The following is a 14,253-nucleotide window of genomic DNA, read 5'->3' on the forward strand; positions in this document are numbered from 1 at the left end:
GTTTTTTTTTTTTTTTTTTTAGGGGCCATGAATACATCAAAAGATGTGTGTTCTGCCTGGAAGAATAATGAACCCTGCCTCTTTTATTTCTTAGTGTTTGATTGTATTCTTTAGAACACAGTTACAGAATTTTAGAAAGAAAAGATCTTAAAGACCAGCTCAAACCTATTATTTTACAGATAAGGAATGGAGGCACAGCCTCCATTTAACTTGGCACAGCCAAGTTAAATTATTTTCCAAATGTTCACCTAACTGATTAGTGGTTGTTATTTTGAAACATTGATAAGGAGCTGGGCGTGGTGGGTTCATGCCTGGCATCTCACACTCAAGAATCTGAGGCAGGAGGATCACTTGAGGCCAGGAGTTCAAGACCAACCTGGGCAACACAGCAAGACCTTGTCTCTCCACAAAAAAAAAAATTTTTTTAATTAGCCAGGCGTGGTGGCACATGTTTGTAGTCCCCACTACTGGGGAGGCTTAGGCAGGGGGATTGCTTAAGCCTTGGAGTTCAAAGTTCCAGTGAGTTGCCATCACACCACTGCACTCCAGACTCTTTGTCATAATTTACTGTTTTATTGATTACTCATGTGTATCAGTTGTTTACAGATATTTGCTATAACACGTAAGCAGCTATGCTACTTGAATGATGTCTAGCTTTTACAACAGAGAACAGAAAATTTCTTAGATTAAACAAAGCATCACATTGTGAAATGTAATCCCTATTCCTAAGACTCTGCCTTTATTATCAGTATGAATGTTGGTAAACCATAGACAGCAACTCATGTCAAAGCTTTAAAATTTCAGACATGAAATTCAAAACTAATTGTGAAAATCAAAATGTATTATTATTTACTGGTAGCAATATTAAGAGGCAGAAAAACTTAGTTCAAGTGTATAATTGGAAATAACACTATAAATAAATATTGCTGTAAATTAGCCACTCATTCCTGTGTGCCTCAAAGCCACTTAATAGAAAATAAATTAACAATTTGATTGAGCAAAGCAGGATACTCATATGTTTGGTTGGTACTGGTATTTTTATGTTAAACTCATTGATATTAATGAACTAATTACATACTTTATTTTATTTTATTTTATTTTTTTGAGACTGAGTCTCGCTCTGTTGCCCAGGCTAGAGTGCAGTGGCATGATCTCGGCTCACTGCAGGCTCGGCTTCCCGGGTTCAAGCAGTTCTGCTAAAGCCTCCCAAATAGCTGGAATTATAGGCACTCACCACCACGCCCAGATAATTTTTGTATTTTTAGTAGAGATGGAGTTTTACCCTCTTGGTCAGGCTGGTCTTGAACTCCTGACCTCAGGTGATCCACCCGCCTCAGCCTCCCAAAGTGCTGGGATTATATGCGTGAGCCACCACACTCGGCCAATTACATACATTTCTGAAAACATATTATGGACATTTGCCCTGCTCTCCCAGCATTGGCTCCTTCCACACTAATTCTCCTTGCTTTGAGGAAAGAAACCCATACATTATTTTATCAGCATTGTTTCCACTTTTAACCAGTTCTACCTGAAAGAAAATTATTACCCCAGTAATCACCAGTGTCCAAAAATTTCTAGATGCTTCCGTTTTTGTTTTTGTTTTTGTTTTTTCAGACAGAGTTTTGCTCTGTCACCCAGGCTAGAGTGCAGTGGCGTGATCTCGGCTCACTGCAACCTCCACCTCCTGGGTTCAAGCAATTCTCCTGCCACAGCCTCCTGAGGAGCTGGGATTACAGGCACGCGCCACCATGCCCAGCAATTTTTGTGTTTTTAGTAGAGATGGGTTTCACCGTGTTGACCAGGCTGGTCTCAAACTCCTGACCTCAAGTGATCCACCCGCCTCAGCCTCCCAATGTGCTGGGATTATAGGCATGAGCCACCGCGCCTGACCCCTGGGATCGCTGGTTTTTAAAGATGATGTTTATAAATGTTGCTAACACCCCCAATAAACAACAGAACATAAGACTGCTCTTCTCCACCAGTCCTTATTGTATGACTAAGTTATTCCCCAAAAGTTTAACCCAAATTTAAGGGACACTAAATCAAATGCCATAGGACAGACTGCAGAGCAACTTAAAAACTTGGGTTAGTGGTTAGTGGACTGAAGAGAATCACCCTTAATTTTATGTCTTGGATATGTTGCAGGAATAAGGAAGGTCCAATTTACGTGTGACATGCAGTAACGAGAGGGGCTTTTAGGATGGTTTTACGAAATTAACAACATTCAAAGCAAATGCCTGTAATAAGAACATATTTAATGAGAAGAAAAGTAAGCTTGAAAGAGCTGTAGATGTTAGAGATTTCTAGTTCATGCAGAATTCAAAATTAATTTTATGTTTGTTTTATGACAGATATGTAAAATTAGAAGATAGAGATAACTGGATCTCTCTGGATTCTGTCACATCTGAAATTAAGCTTGCAAAACTTCCTGATTTTGAATCTAGATATGTTCAAAATGGCACATACACTGTAAAGATTGTGGCCATATCAGAAGGTAAGTTATTAAATAGATCCTTTTCTTGGTTATATGTATTTAGATTTTTATTTTTCAACATCAGAAACCTTTGTTTTGATTGTGTATAAAAACCTAATCTCAGCCGGGAGCGGTGGATCACGAGGTCGAGAGATCAAGACTATTCTAGCCAACATGGTGAAACCCCGTCTCTACTGAAAATACAAAAGCCGGGTACGGTGGTGTGCACCTATATTCCCAGCTACTAGGGAGGCTGAGGCAGGGGAATCACTTGAACCCAGGAGGTGGAGGTTGCAGTGAGCAGAGATCATGCCACTGCACTCCAGCCTGGTGACAAAGTGAGACTCCAACTCAAAACAAAAAAAACCTAATCTCAGCCCAGCACAGTTGCTTGTGTCTATAATCCCAGCTACTCAGGCAACTGAGATGGCAGGAACACTTGAGCCCAGGAGTTTGAGACCAGCCTGGGCAACAAAGCAAGACGCCATCTTCAAAAAAAAAAAAAAAGGGTGGATAAAATTTAAAAATAGATGTTTAAAAGATTTTTTTAGTAAGATGAAATAAGCATGTAATTTCTCCAGTAGATAAACCTCACATTTCAACTTGATAAGTGGATTAGAAGATATTATTTGGTCCAAATTTGAAACGTATCTAGGATAGAAAATGTCCTAAGTGGTTAGTACCTTTTCCACTCCAAATTGGCAAGGGAATTCAAACTATGTCTGTTGTCAGCAATAAGAACAGAATGTACATAATTTTTCTCTCTTATTTTTAAGATTATCCTAGAAAAACCATCACTGGCACCGTCCTTATCTACGTTGAAGACATCAACGACAACTGCCCCACACTGATAGAGCCTGTGCAGACAATCTGTAATGATGCACAGTATGTGAATGTTACTGCAGAGGACCTGGATGGACACCCAAACAGTGGCCCTTTCAGTTTCTCTGTCATTGACGAACCACCTGGCATGGCAGAAAAATGGAAAATAGCACACCAAGAAAGTAAGCAAACTCACCAGACTACATTGAAATCTAAATAGTAAGCATGATAGATATCTAAAATATTTGTAAGTTATATTTCTTCTCATAAATTATATTTCCAATGTAGTTTTTTAAAGGAGTTTGTGAAACGAGGTCCTGAACCTACTGGCATGTAGTATCTTTTATATGCTTATGGAGAGAAGAAAAATAATCTAATAGCTCTTGAAGTAGTTTTGTCTGGTAAGATGAGGAGTACCGAGCCTTTCTCAGCACCACAGTCGTAGTAGGTGCCTTCTAAAAATCTTGAAATGTAGTAACAACAATTCCATTCAAAACAACATTTACTGGGCATTTGCTGTGTGCCAGGCACTCTGCTAGTCCATCCTACATATTACCATATTTAATCCTTACTTCTAGCATTTTTCCCTGATTAAAGCTGAGGATACCTTGGTTTAAGTAAGGAAAGCTCAAAGCTAGAACATGATAGAAACAACATGACAGTGGGTTGTCTGACTCCCGTTTCCCCGTGTCAGTGGACATGTCCATACGTCCATATCCGGGACATCTAGATACATGGAACATATGATGTGTTGATGTGAGTTTTCAGATGTCCTTCAGGGTTTTGAATGCAGAAAAGTCTATCCAGAAAACTATTTTGTTTTAAACAATTAGGGTTCGTTTCAGAAAAATTTCATAGATAATGGTCAGGTTTTTGTTTGTTTAATTTACAGCTTCAGTGTGTTAAGTCTAGCAAATGTTTGAAATCATTTTAAGAGGGTTTGAATAATGTTTAGTCCAATTAACAAATTAAACCATTAATATTTCAAACTGTATTTACAGATTTAATATATTTAGTTTCCTTTCTTATATATTTCAGTGATCTGAATTAACAAAACCTCCCAGCCAGGTGCGATGGCTCACGCCTGTAATCCCAGCACTTTGGGAGGCCGAGGCGGGCAGATCACAAGGTCAGGAGATGAAGACCATCCTGGCTAACACAGTGAAACCCCGTCTTTACTAAAAACACAAGAAATTAGCCAGGCATGGTGATGGGTGCCTGCAGTCCCAGCTACTCAGGAGGCTGAGGCAGGAGAATGGCATGAACCCAGGAGGCAGAGCTTGCAGTGAGCCGAGATCTCGCCACTGTACTTCAGCCTGGGTGACAGAGCGAGAGTCCATCTGGAAAAAAAAAAAAAAAAAAAAACCTCCCTATGATGCTTATACTCTAAAATTCTAGTAAATTTAACTTACAAATACATTGAGTTGTATATTAAAGAATATTATCAATAATAAGTTGAAGCCAGGTGCGGTGGCTCACGCCTGTAATCCTAACACTTTGGGAGGCTGGCTGAGGCCGGTGGATCACTTGAGGTCAGGAGTTTGAGACCAGCCTGGCCAACATGGTGAAACCCCATCTCTACTATAAATACAAAAATTAGCTGGGCATGGTGGTGGGCGCCTATAATCCCAGCTACTCAGAAGGCTGAGGCAGGTGAGTCGCTTGAACCTGGGAGGCGGAGGTTGCAGTGAGCCAAGATGGCAGCACAGCACTCCAGCCTGGGCAACGGAACGAGACTCCATTTCAAAAAATAAGAAGAAGAAGAAGTTTAAGAGTGCTAATGTTCCTTGATCTTAGAAGGTGCATGCTGAAGAATGTCATGCTATCTGTAACTTACCTTGAAATAGTTCAGAAACTTAAAGAAAAAGCGGATATATAGAGGGCAAAAAAGCACTGTTGCAAAATGTAAACAGTTAATGAAGGGTTTGTTAATATTCACTAAAATATTCTTTGAACTTTTCTGTAGGTTTGAATTTTTTTTCAATTTTGAAAATATATAGTGTTGAGAACAAAAAAAAGAAGGGACTAGAGAAAACAAGATTGGCCCATTGTTGGAAACGATTACAGCTGAGGATGGGTACCATGGCGGTTATGCTCTTCTCTCTATAACTATGTTTGAAAAATTGCCTTATTAAAGTTTTTTTTTAAAGAAATGGTAAAATAAAGGTCATTCAGTAGAAATATTAACTCACCACTTGTTTGTCACTGTATTCCCAGTATATGGAACAGTTCCTAGCTATCCTAGACCCACACACATTGTTTACAGCTAATCATCATGAAAGTAAGGTGTCCAGGTCTGACCCTTATGCTTTTTAAACTGCATGTTCAGGGCCTATAGACAAATTTTAATGCGCACACTTCAATGAGAAGTGAAGGAAGAACGAAGTATCTAATTGGAGCTAAATATAATCAATGAAAGAACATTTCTGGAATTTAATGTTGCCTCATCCTTGGTAATCATTCATTTTTATTTCCTTCTGCTGCCCGACCTTACAGGTACCAGTGTGCTGCTGCAGCAAAGCGAGAAAAAGCTTGGGAGAAGTGAAATTCAGTTCCTGATTTCAGACAACCAGGGTTTTAGTTGCCCTGAAAAGCAGATGCTCACACTCACGGTTTGTGAGTGTCTGCATGGCAGCGGCTGCAGGGAAGCGCAGCATGACTCCTACGTGGGCCTGGGACCCGCAGCTATCACGCTCATGATTTTGGCCTTTCTGCTCCTTCTGTGTAAGTCTGTAAAAGCCACTCTGTAGTGCTTTTAGGAATTTGAGTGCACTACTGGAGTTGTGTTACTATGGTAGTCATTGATTTCTTCAGTTATTCTTTAACCACACTAGAGCACTTTGAGAGTGAACAGGGAAACAATTGATGATTGGCAAATCACCAAAGCATAATATAGGAGTCTTCAGAAATTTGTTTTATAAATGTATATCATGTTCTGATTTCAGTAACTTAGGACCTACTCTCTGGCATAAACTTCGCTGGTATTCCCATTTCGATGAGCTCTGTGAGGGCAGCATGCTGTCTGTTCTCTTCACTGCTGTATTCCCAGTGTGTAGAACAGAGCCTTGGATGTATGTAGTAAGCGCTCAGAAAAGATGTGCTGCATGACTTTGGGTTATGGGTGCAAGGTTTTTTACAAACCCAGTTTATTCCAATGGATTCTGCTTTGTGCAGTCAACTTGTCAGAGCTCCACCTCCCTGATATTCCCGCTTGGCTTGTTTCTTCACCAGCACCAAAAGTAGGCAGACCCTCTGAGCACTTCCTTTCCTTCCTGACTGTAAGATGTTCTCAACCAGTCCTGCCTGCCCTACCCACCCTCCAAAGACCTCAGGTTTCCTTTTATAGAAGAACAAGGGACTGCATCCTGAGGTCACATGAAATACCACTCTACTTAACCACTGAACATGAACAGAGGACCACCTCCAAGGCAGCCCAGGCTAGTGCAGTGACAGAGGAGGGGTCTGTTAGACAAGGGGTCCCCAACTCCCAGGCCACAGACCAGCACCTGTCTGTGGCCTGTTAGGAACCAGGCCACACAGCAGGAGGTGAGTGGTGGGTGAGTAAGTGAAGCTTCATCTGTATTTACAGCCACTCCTCATCGCTTGTTACCATCTGAGCTCTGCCTCCTGTCAGATCAGTGCTGGCATTTGATTCTTATAGGAGCTCAAACTCTATTGTGAACTAGTCATGCAAGGGATCCAGGTTGTGCACTCCTTATGAGAATGTAATGCCTGATGATCTGTCACTGTCTCCCACCACCCCCAGATGGGACCATCTAGTTGCAGGAAAATAAGCTCAGGGCTCCCACTGATTCTACATTATGGTGTGTTGTATAATTGTTTCATTATATATTACAGTGTAATAATAATAGAAATAAAGTACACAATAAATGTAAAGCACTTGAGTCATCCCAAAATCAACCCCCCACCCCTAACTTCCTTGTGGAAAAACTGTCTTCCATGAAACCAGTCCCTGGTGCCAAAAAGGTTGGGGACTACTGTGTTAGAGCCATTGGTAGATGTTCAACTGAATGCACAGCACTCAACAGTCTGCAGTGTACTTTTATACCATCGTCTCCATGCTATGGCTACATATACAGATACATAACGGTAAATGACTTGTCTCAGCTTACCAAGTTTGTAGGTAGGTGCTGGAGCTGGAACTGGATCTTTTGATCAGGGATTCCTTGCACTGCTTTCTCATCTCAGATTCCCTGGAGCCTAACGTGGGTGCTTGGCACATAATAGACACTTGATGAATGTTTGTTAAAATTGTTGAATTGCCATTGGCTTCTTCTTATTCAACATAGTAGCTATAGTTAATGTGCTGTTGACTGTTTGACATAAAAATGAATCTAGGCAGTTGCCAGTTCATCACTGGAAGCTGCCAAATGGGAGTGGCAGATGGGCATGCAGATATGTTTAATTCTTTGCTGCACTGATCAAGGGGTCAGCCTTGGTCTTTGCTTCCTCCTAGCAGTAAAATAAAATCTAAGAAGAGGGCTCTGAAATTGTTATATGTTTCACTTTATTATTTCTAATTACTGTTTTTAATAATACATATATTTTTGCAACAGTGATTTTTTTTTAATTGGACCATAGTTTAAAAAAATGTAATCTTTAAGCTGGTTTTGATGATTTGGATACTATGTGACCTAGTCTTGGTAATACACTCAGCAACCACAGACAGCCTCTTTTTGATGAACAAGGTCTTGAATCTGTAAGACTCCCTCATCCTGCCTTTGGGTTTTGGAGCAACTCGCCCAAAACAAGCTTGGTAAGGTTGGATCAGGGTGAAGAAAAGAAAAATTGGGCTGTAAATAAGTGAAGACAACTCTAGGAAGGGACATGCAAATTCCAAAATTAAGCAATATAAATTTAGAGAGATGTCAAGATTAACCTTATCTGTGTTCAATTTTGTGTCTGTACAGTGGTACCACTTTTACTGCTGATGTGCCATTGCGGAAAGGGCGGCAAAGGCTTTACCCCCATACCTGGCACCATAGAGATGCTGCATCCTTGGAATAATGAAGGAGCACCACCTGAAGACAAGGTCAGTGGATCAGATGTCAATATGACTTGTCTTCTTTTTGGGTTTTAAAGGGGCCTCGGGAAGTGTTTCTTACATTTTGGGTTGAGTGAGTCAAGTGGTCACTATGGATTTCACTCATGTGCCTTTCTTAAGCAAAGGGTTCAAATGACGGCATATTTTGTGTTTGTTGCTGGGGCAGAATTGAGATAGTTCTACTCTGTTTTGACACTTCCCATGTTGTAGAGAATGTAGAGCAAGGTTCAGGAAGAGCAAGAGTGTGTAGGGATCTAAGTCTTTTGTCCCAACATTAAATGGGCAGTTTTCACAACCAGTAACTGCTTCATTTCTATTCCCCTCAATACATAGGGTTTGCAGAGGTAAACCCACAACCCCCATGACAGTTGTAAAATGTTGCAAAACCCGCTTTCCCAACTACTTCATAGCCATATCCCTTTGTCTCTCTATTGCATCTTCACCCTGGACCTCTCACCACCATCTGTTACAAGCACCATTTCTTTTTTTCTTTTTTTATTTTTTATTTTTTATTTTTTTATTATTATACTTTAAGTTCTAGGGTACATGTGCATAACGTGCAGGTTTGTTACATATGTATACTTGTGCCATGTTGATGTGCTGCACCCATCAATTCGTCATTTATATCAGGTATAACTCCCAATGCAATCCCTCCCCTCTCCCCGCCGCCATGATAGGCCCTGGTGTGTGATGTTCCCCTTCCCGAGTCCAAGTGATCTCATTGTTCAGTTCCCACCTATGAGTGAGAACATGCGGTGTTTGGTTTTCTGTTCTTGCGATAGTTTGCTAAGAATGATGGTTTCCAGCTGCATCCATGTCCCTACAAAGGATGCAAACTCATCCTTTTTTATGGCTGCATAGTATTCCATGGTGTATATGTGCCACATTTTCTTAATCCAGTCTGTCACAGATGGGCATTTGGGTTGATTCCAAGTCTTTGTTATTGTGAATAGTGCCACAACAAACATACGTGTGCCTGTGTCTTTATAGCAGCATGATTTATAATCCTTTGGGTATATACCCACTAGTGGGATGGCTGGGTCATATGGTACATCTAGTTCTAGATCCTTGAGGAATTGCCATACTGTTTTCCACAATGGTTGAACTAGTTTACAATACCACCAACACTGTAAAAGTGTTCCTATTTCTCTACATCCTCTCCAGCACCTGTTGTTTCCTGACTTTTTAATGATTGCCATTCTAACTGGTGTGAGATGGTATCTCATTGTGGTTTTGATTTGCATTTCTCTGATGGCCAGTGATGATGAGCATTTTTTCATGTGTCTGTTGGCTGTATGAATGTCTTCTTTTGAGAAATGTCTGTTCATATCCTTTGCCCACTTTTTGATGGGGTTGTTTGTTTTTTTCTTGTAAATTTGTTTGAGTTCTTTGTAGGTTCTGGATATCAGCCGTTTGTCAGATGAGTAGATTGCAAAAATTTTCTCCCATTCTGTAGGTTGTCTGTTCACTCTGAAGGTAGTTTCTTTTGCTGTGCAGAAGCTCTTTAGTTTAATTAGATCCCATTTGTCAATTTTGGCTTCTGCTGCTGTTGCTTTTGGTGTTTTAGACATGAAGTCCTTGCCCATGCCTAAGTCCTTGCCCATGCCTATGTCCTAAATGGTACTACCTAGGTTTTCTTCTAGGGTTTTTATGGTATTAGGTCTAACATTTAAGTCTCTAATCCATCTTGAATTAATTTTCATATAAGGAGTAAGGAAAGGATCCAGTTTCAGCTTTCTACTTATGGCTAGCCAAATTTCCCAGCACCATTTATTAAATAGGGAATCCTTTCCCCATTTCTTGTTTCTCTCAGGTTTGTCAAAGATCAGATAGCTGTAGATGTGTGGTATTATTTCTGAGGACTCTGTTCTGTTCCATTGGTCTATATCTCTGTTTTGGTACCAGTACCATGCTGTTTTGGCTACTGTAGCCTTGTAGTATAGTTTGAAGTCAGGTAGCGTGATGCCTCCAGCTTTGTTCTTTTGACTTAGGATTGTCTTGGCAATGCGGGCTCTTTTTTGGTTCCATATGAACTTTAAAGCAGTTTTTTCCAATTCTGTGAAGAAACTCATTGGTAGCTTGATGGGGATGGCATTGAATCTATAAATAACCTTGGGCAGTATGGCCATTTTCACAATATTGATTCTTCCTATCCATGAGCATGGTATGTTCTTCCATTTGTTTGCATCCTCTTTTATTTCACTGAGCAGTGGTTTGTAGTTCTCCTTGAAGAGGTCCTTTACATCCCTTGTAAGTTGGATTCCTAGGTATTTTATTCTCTTTGAAGCAATTGTGAATGGAAGTTCATTCATGATTTGGCTCTCTGTTTGTCTGTTACTGGTGTATAAGAATGCTTGTGGGTTTTGCACATTAATTTTGTATCCTGAGACTTTGCTGAAGTTGCTTATCAGCTTAAGGAGATTTTGGGCTGAGACAATGGGGTTTTCTAAATATACAATCATGTCATCTGCAAACAGGGACAATTTGACTTCTTCTTTTCCTAACTGAATACCCTTGATTTCTTTCTCTTGCCTGATTGCCCTAGCCAGAACTTCCAACACTATGTTGAATAGGAGTGGTGAGAGAGGGCATCCCTGTCTTGTGCCAGTTTTCAGAGGGAATTTTTCCAGTTTTTGCCCATTCAGTATGATATTGGCTGTGGGTTTGTCATAAATAGCTCTTATTATTTTGAGGTACGTTCCATCAATACCGAATTTATTGAGCGTTTTTAGCATGAAGGGCTGTTGAATTTTGTCAAAAGTCTTTTCTGCATCTATTGAGATAATCATGTGGTTCTTGTCTTTGGTTCTGTTTATATGCTGGATTACGTTTATTGATTTGCGAATGTTGAACCAGCCTTGCATCCCGGGGATGAAGCCCACTTGATCATGGTGGATAAGCTTTTTGATGTGCTGCTGAATCCGGGTTGCCAGTATTTTATTGGGGATTTTTGCATCGATGTTCATCAGGGATATTGGTCTAAAATTCTCTTTTTTTGTTGTGTCTCTGCCAGGCTTTGGTATCAGGATGATGTTGGCCTCATAAAATGAGTTAGGGAGGATTCCCTCTTTTTCTATTGATTGGAATAGTTTCAGAAGGAATGGTACCAGCTCCTCCTTGTACCTCTGGTAGAATTCAGCTGTGAATCCATCTGGTCCTGGACTTTTTTTGGTTGGTAGGCTATTAATTATTGCCTCAATTTCAGAGCCTGCTATTGGTCTATTTAGGGATTCAACTTATTCCTGGTTTAGTCTTGGAAGAGTGTAAGTGTCCAGGAAATTATCCATTTCTTCTAGATTTTCTAGTTTATTTGCGTAGAGGTGTTTATAGTATTCTCTGATGGTAGTTTGTATTTCTGTGGGGTCGGTGGTGATATCCCCTTTATCATTTTTTATTACGTCTATTTGATTCTTCTCTCTTTTCTTCTTTATTAGTCTTGCTAGCGGTCTGTCAATTTTGTTGGTCTTTTCAAAAAACCAACTCCTGGATTCATTGATTTTTTGGAGGGTTTTTTGTGTCTCTATTCCTTCAGTTCTGCTCTGATCTTAGTTATTTCTTGCCTTCTGCTAGCTTTTGAATGTGTTTGATCTTGCCTCTCTAGTTCTTTTAATTGTGATGTTAGAGTGTCAATTTTAGATCTTTCCAGCTTTCTCTTGTGGGCATTTAGTGCTATAAGTTTCCCTCTACACACTGCTTTAAATGTGTCCCAGAGATTCTGGTATGTTGTATCTTTGTTCTCATTGGTTTCAAAGAACATCTTTATTTCTGCCTTCATTTTGTTATGTACCCAGTAGTCATTCAGGATCAGGTTGTTCAGTTTCCATGTAGTTGAGCGGTTTTGATTGAGTTTCTTAGTCCTGAGTTCTAGTTTGATTGAACTGTGGTCTGAGAGACAGTTTGTTATAATTTCTGTTCTTTTACATTTGCTGAGGAGTGCTTTACTTCCAATTATGTGGTCAATTTTGGAATAAGTGCGATGTGGTGCTGAGAAGAATGTATATTCTGTTGATTTGGGGTGGAGAGTTCTATAGATGTCTATTAGGTCTGCTTGGTGCAGAGATGAGTTCAATTCCTGGATATCCTTGTTAACTTTCTGTCTCGTTGATCTGTCTAATGTTGACAGTGAAGTGTTGAAGTCTCCCATTATTATTGTATGGGAGTCTAAGTCTCTTTGTAAGTCTCTAAGGACTTGCTTTATGAATCTGGGTGCTCCTGTATTGGGTGCATATATATTTAGGATAGTTAGCTCTCCCTGTTGAATTGATCCCTTTACCATTATGTAATGGCCTTCTTTGTCTCTTTTGATCTTTGATGGTTTAAAGTCTGTTTTATCAGAGACTAGGATTGCAACCCCTGCTTTTTTTTGTTCTCCATTTGCTTGGTAGATCTTCCTCCATCCCTTTATTTTGAGCCTATGTATGTCTCTGCATGTGAGATGGGTCTCCTGAATACAGCAGACTGATGGGTCTTGACTCTTTATCCAATTTGCCAGTCTGTGTCTTTTAATTGGAGCATTTAGTCCATTTACATTTAAGGTTAATATTGTTATATGTGAACTTGATCCTGCCATTATGATATTAACTGGTTATTTTGCTCGTTATTTGATGCAGTTTCTTCCTAGCCTCGATGGTCTTTACATTTTGGCATGTTTTTGCAATGGCTGGTACCGGTTGTTCTTTCCATGTTTAGGGCTTCCTTCAGGGTCTCTTGTAAGGCAGGCCTGGTGGTGACAAAATCTCTAAGCATTTGCTTATTTGTAAAGGATTTTATTTCTCCTTCACTTATGAAACTTAGTTTGGCTGGATATGAAATTCTGGGTTTAAAATTCTTTTCTTTAAGAATGTTGAATATTGGCCCCCACTGTCTTCTGGCTTGTAGAGTTTCTGCCGAGAGATCTGCTGTTAGTCTGATGGGCTTCCCTTTGTGGGTAACCCGACCTTTCTCTCTGGCTGCCCTTAAGATTTTTTCCTTCATTTCAACTTTGGTGAATCTGGCAATTATGTGTCTTGGAGTTGCTCTTCTGGAGGAGTATCTTTGTGGTGTTCTCTGTATTTCCTGAATTTGAATGTTGGCCTGCCCTACTAGGTTGGGGAAGTTCTCCTGGATGATATCCTGAAGAGTGTTTTCCAACTTGGTTCCATTTTCCCCCTCACTTTCAGGCACCCCAATCAGACGTAGATTTGGTCTTTTTACATAATCCCATACTTCTTGCAGGCTTTGTTCATTTCTTTTTCTTCTTTTTTCTTTTGGTTTCTCTTCTCGCTTCGTTTCATTCATTTGATCCTCAATCGCAGATACTCTTTCTTCCAGTTGATCGAGTCGGTTACTGAAGCTTGTGCATTTGTCACGTATTTCTCGTGTCATGGTTTTCATCTCTGTCATTTCGTTTATGACCTTCTCTGCATTAATTAGTCTAGCTGTCAATTCTTCCACTCTTTTTTCAAGATTTTTAGTTTCTTTGCGCTGGGTACATAATGCCTCCTTTAGCTCTGAGAAGTTTGATGGACTGAAGCCTTCTTCTCTCATCTCGTCAAAGTCATTCTCTGACCAGCTTCGATCCGTTGCTGGCGATGGGCTGCGCTCCTCTGCAGGAGGAGATGCGCTCTTATTTTTTGAATCTCCAGCTTTTCTGCCCTGCTTTTTCCCCATCTTTGTGGTTTAATCTGCCTCTGGTCTTTGATGATGGTGACGTACTGATGGGGTTTTGGTATAGGTGTCCTTCCTGTTTGATAGTTTTCCTTCTAACAGTCAGGACCCTCAGCTGCAGGTCTGTTGGAGATTGCTTGAGGTCCACTCCAGACCATGTTTGCCTGGGTATCAGCAGCAGAGGTTGCCGAAGATAGAATATTGCTGAACAGCGAGTGTACCTGTCTGATTCTTACTTTGGAAGCTT

At 40.3% G+C, this 14,253-nt stretch overlaps 1 protein-coding gene across 1 annotated transcript in view; it reads left to right on the plus strand.

The window, feature by feature from the left end:
- Nucleotides 1-14,253, plus strand: part of DSG2 (desmoglein 2) — a 66,057-nt gene that overhangs the window by 43,969 nt on the left and 7,835 nt on the right. The window contains exons 10-13 of the mRNA XM_010380823.2: nt 2,352-2,494; nt 3,250-3,477; nt 5,792-6,019; nt 8,227-8,348. Coding sequence (XP_010379125.1) covers nt 2,352-2,494; nt 3,250-3,477; nt 5,792-6,019; nt 8,227-8,348 — 721 coding nt within the window. The remainder of the gene's footprint in view (nt 1-2,351; nt 2,495-3,249; nt 3,478-5,791; nt 6,020-8,226; nt 8,349-14,253) is intronic.

The sequence above is a fragment of the Rhinopithecus roxellana genome, chromosome 21 (genome assembly GCF_007565055.1).
Source record: "Rhinopithecus roxellana isolate Shanxi Qingling chromosome 21, ASM756505v1, whole genome shotgun sequence".
Classification (NCBI taxonomy): domain Eukaryota; kingdom Metazoa; phylum Chordata; class Mammalia; order Primates; family Cercopithecidae; genus Rhinopithecus; species Rhinopithecus roxellana.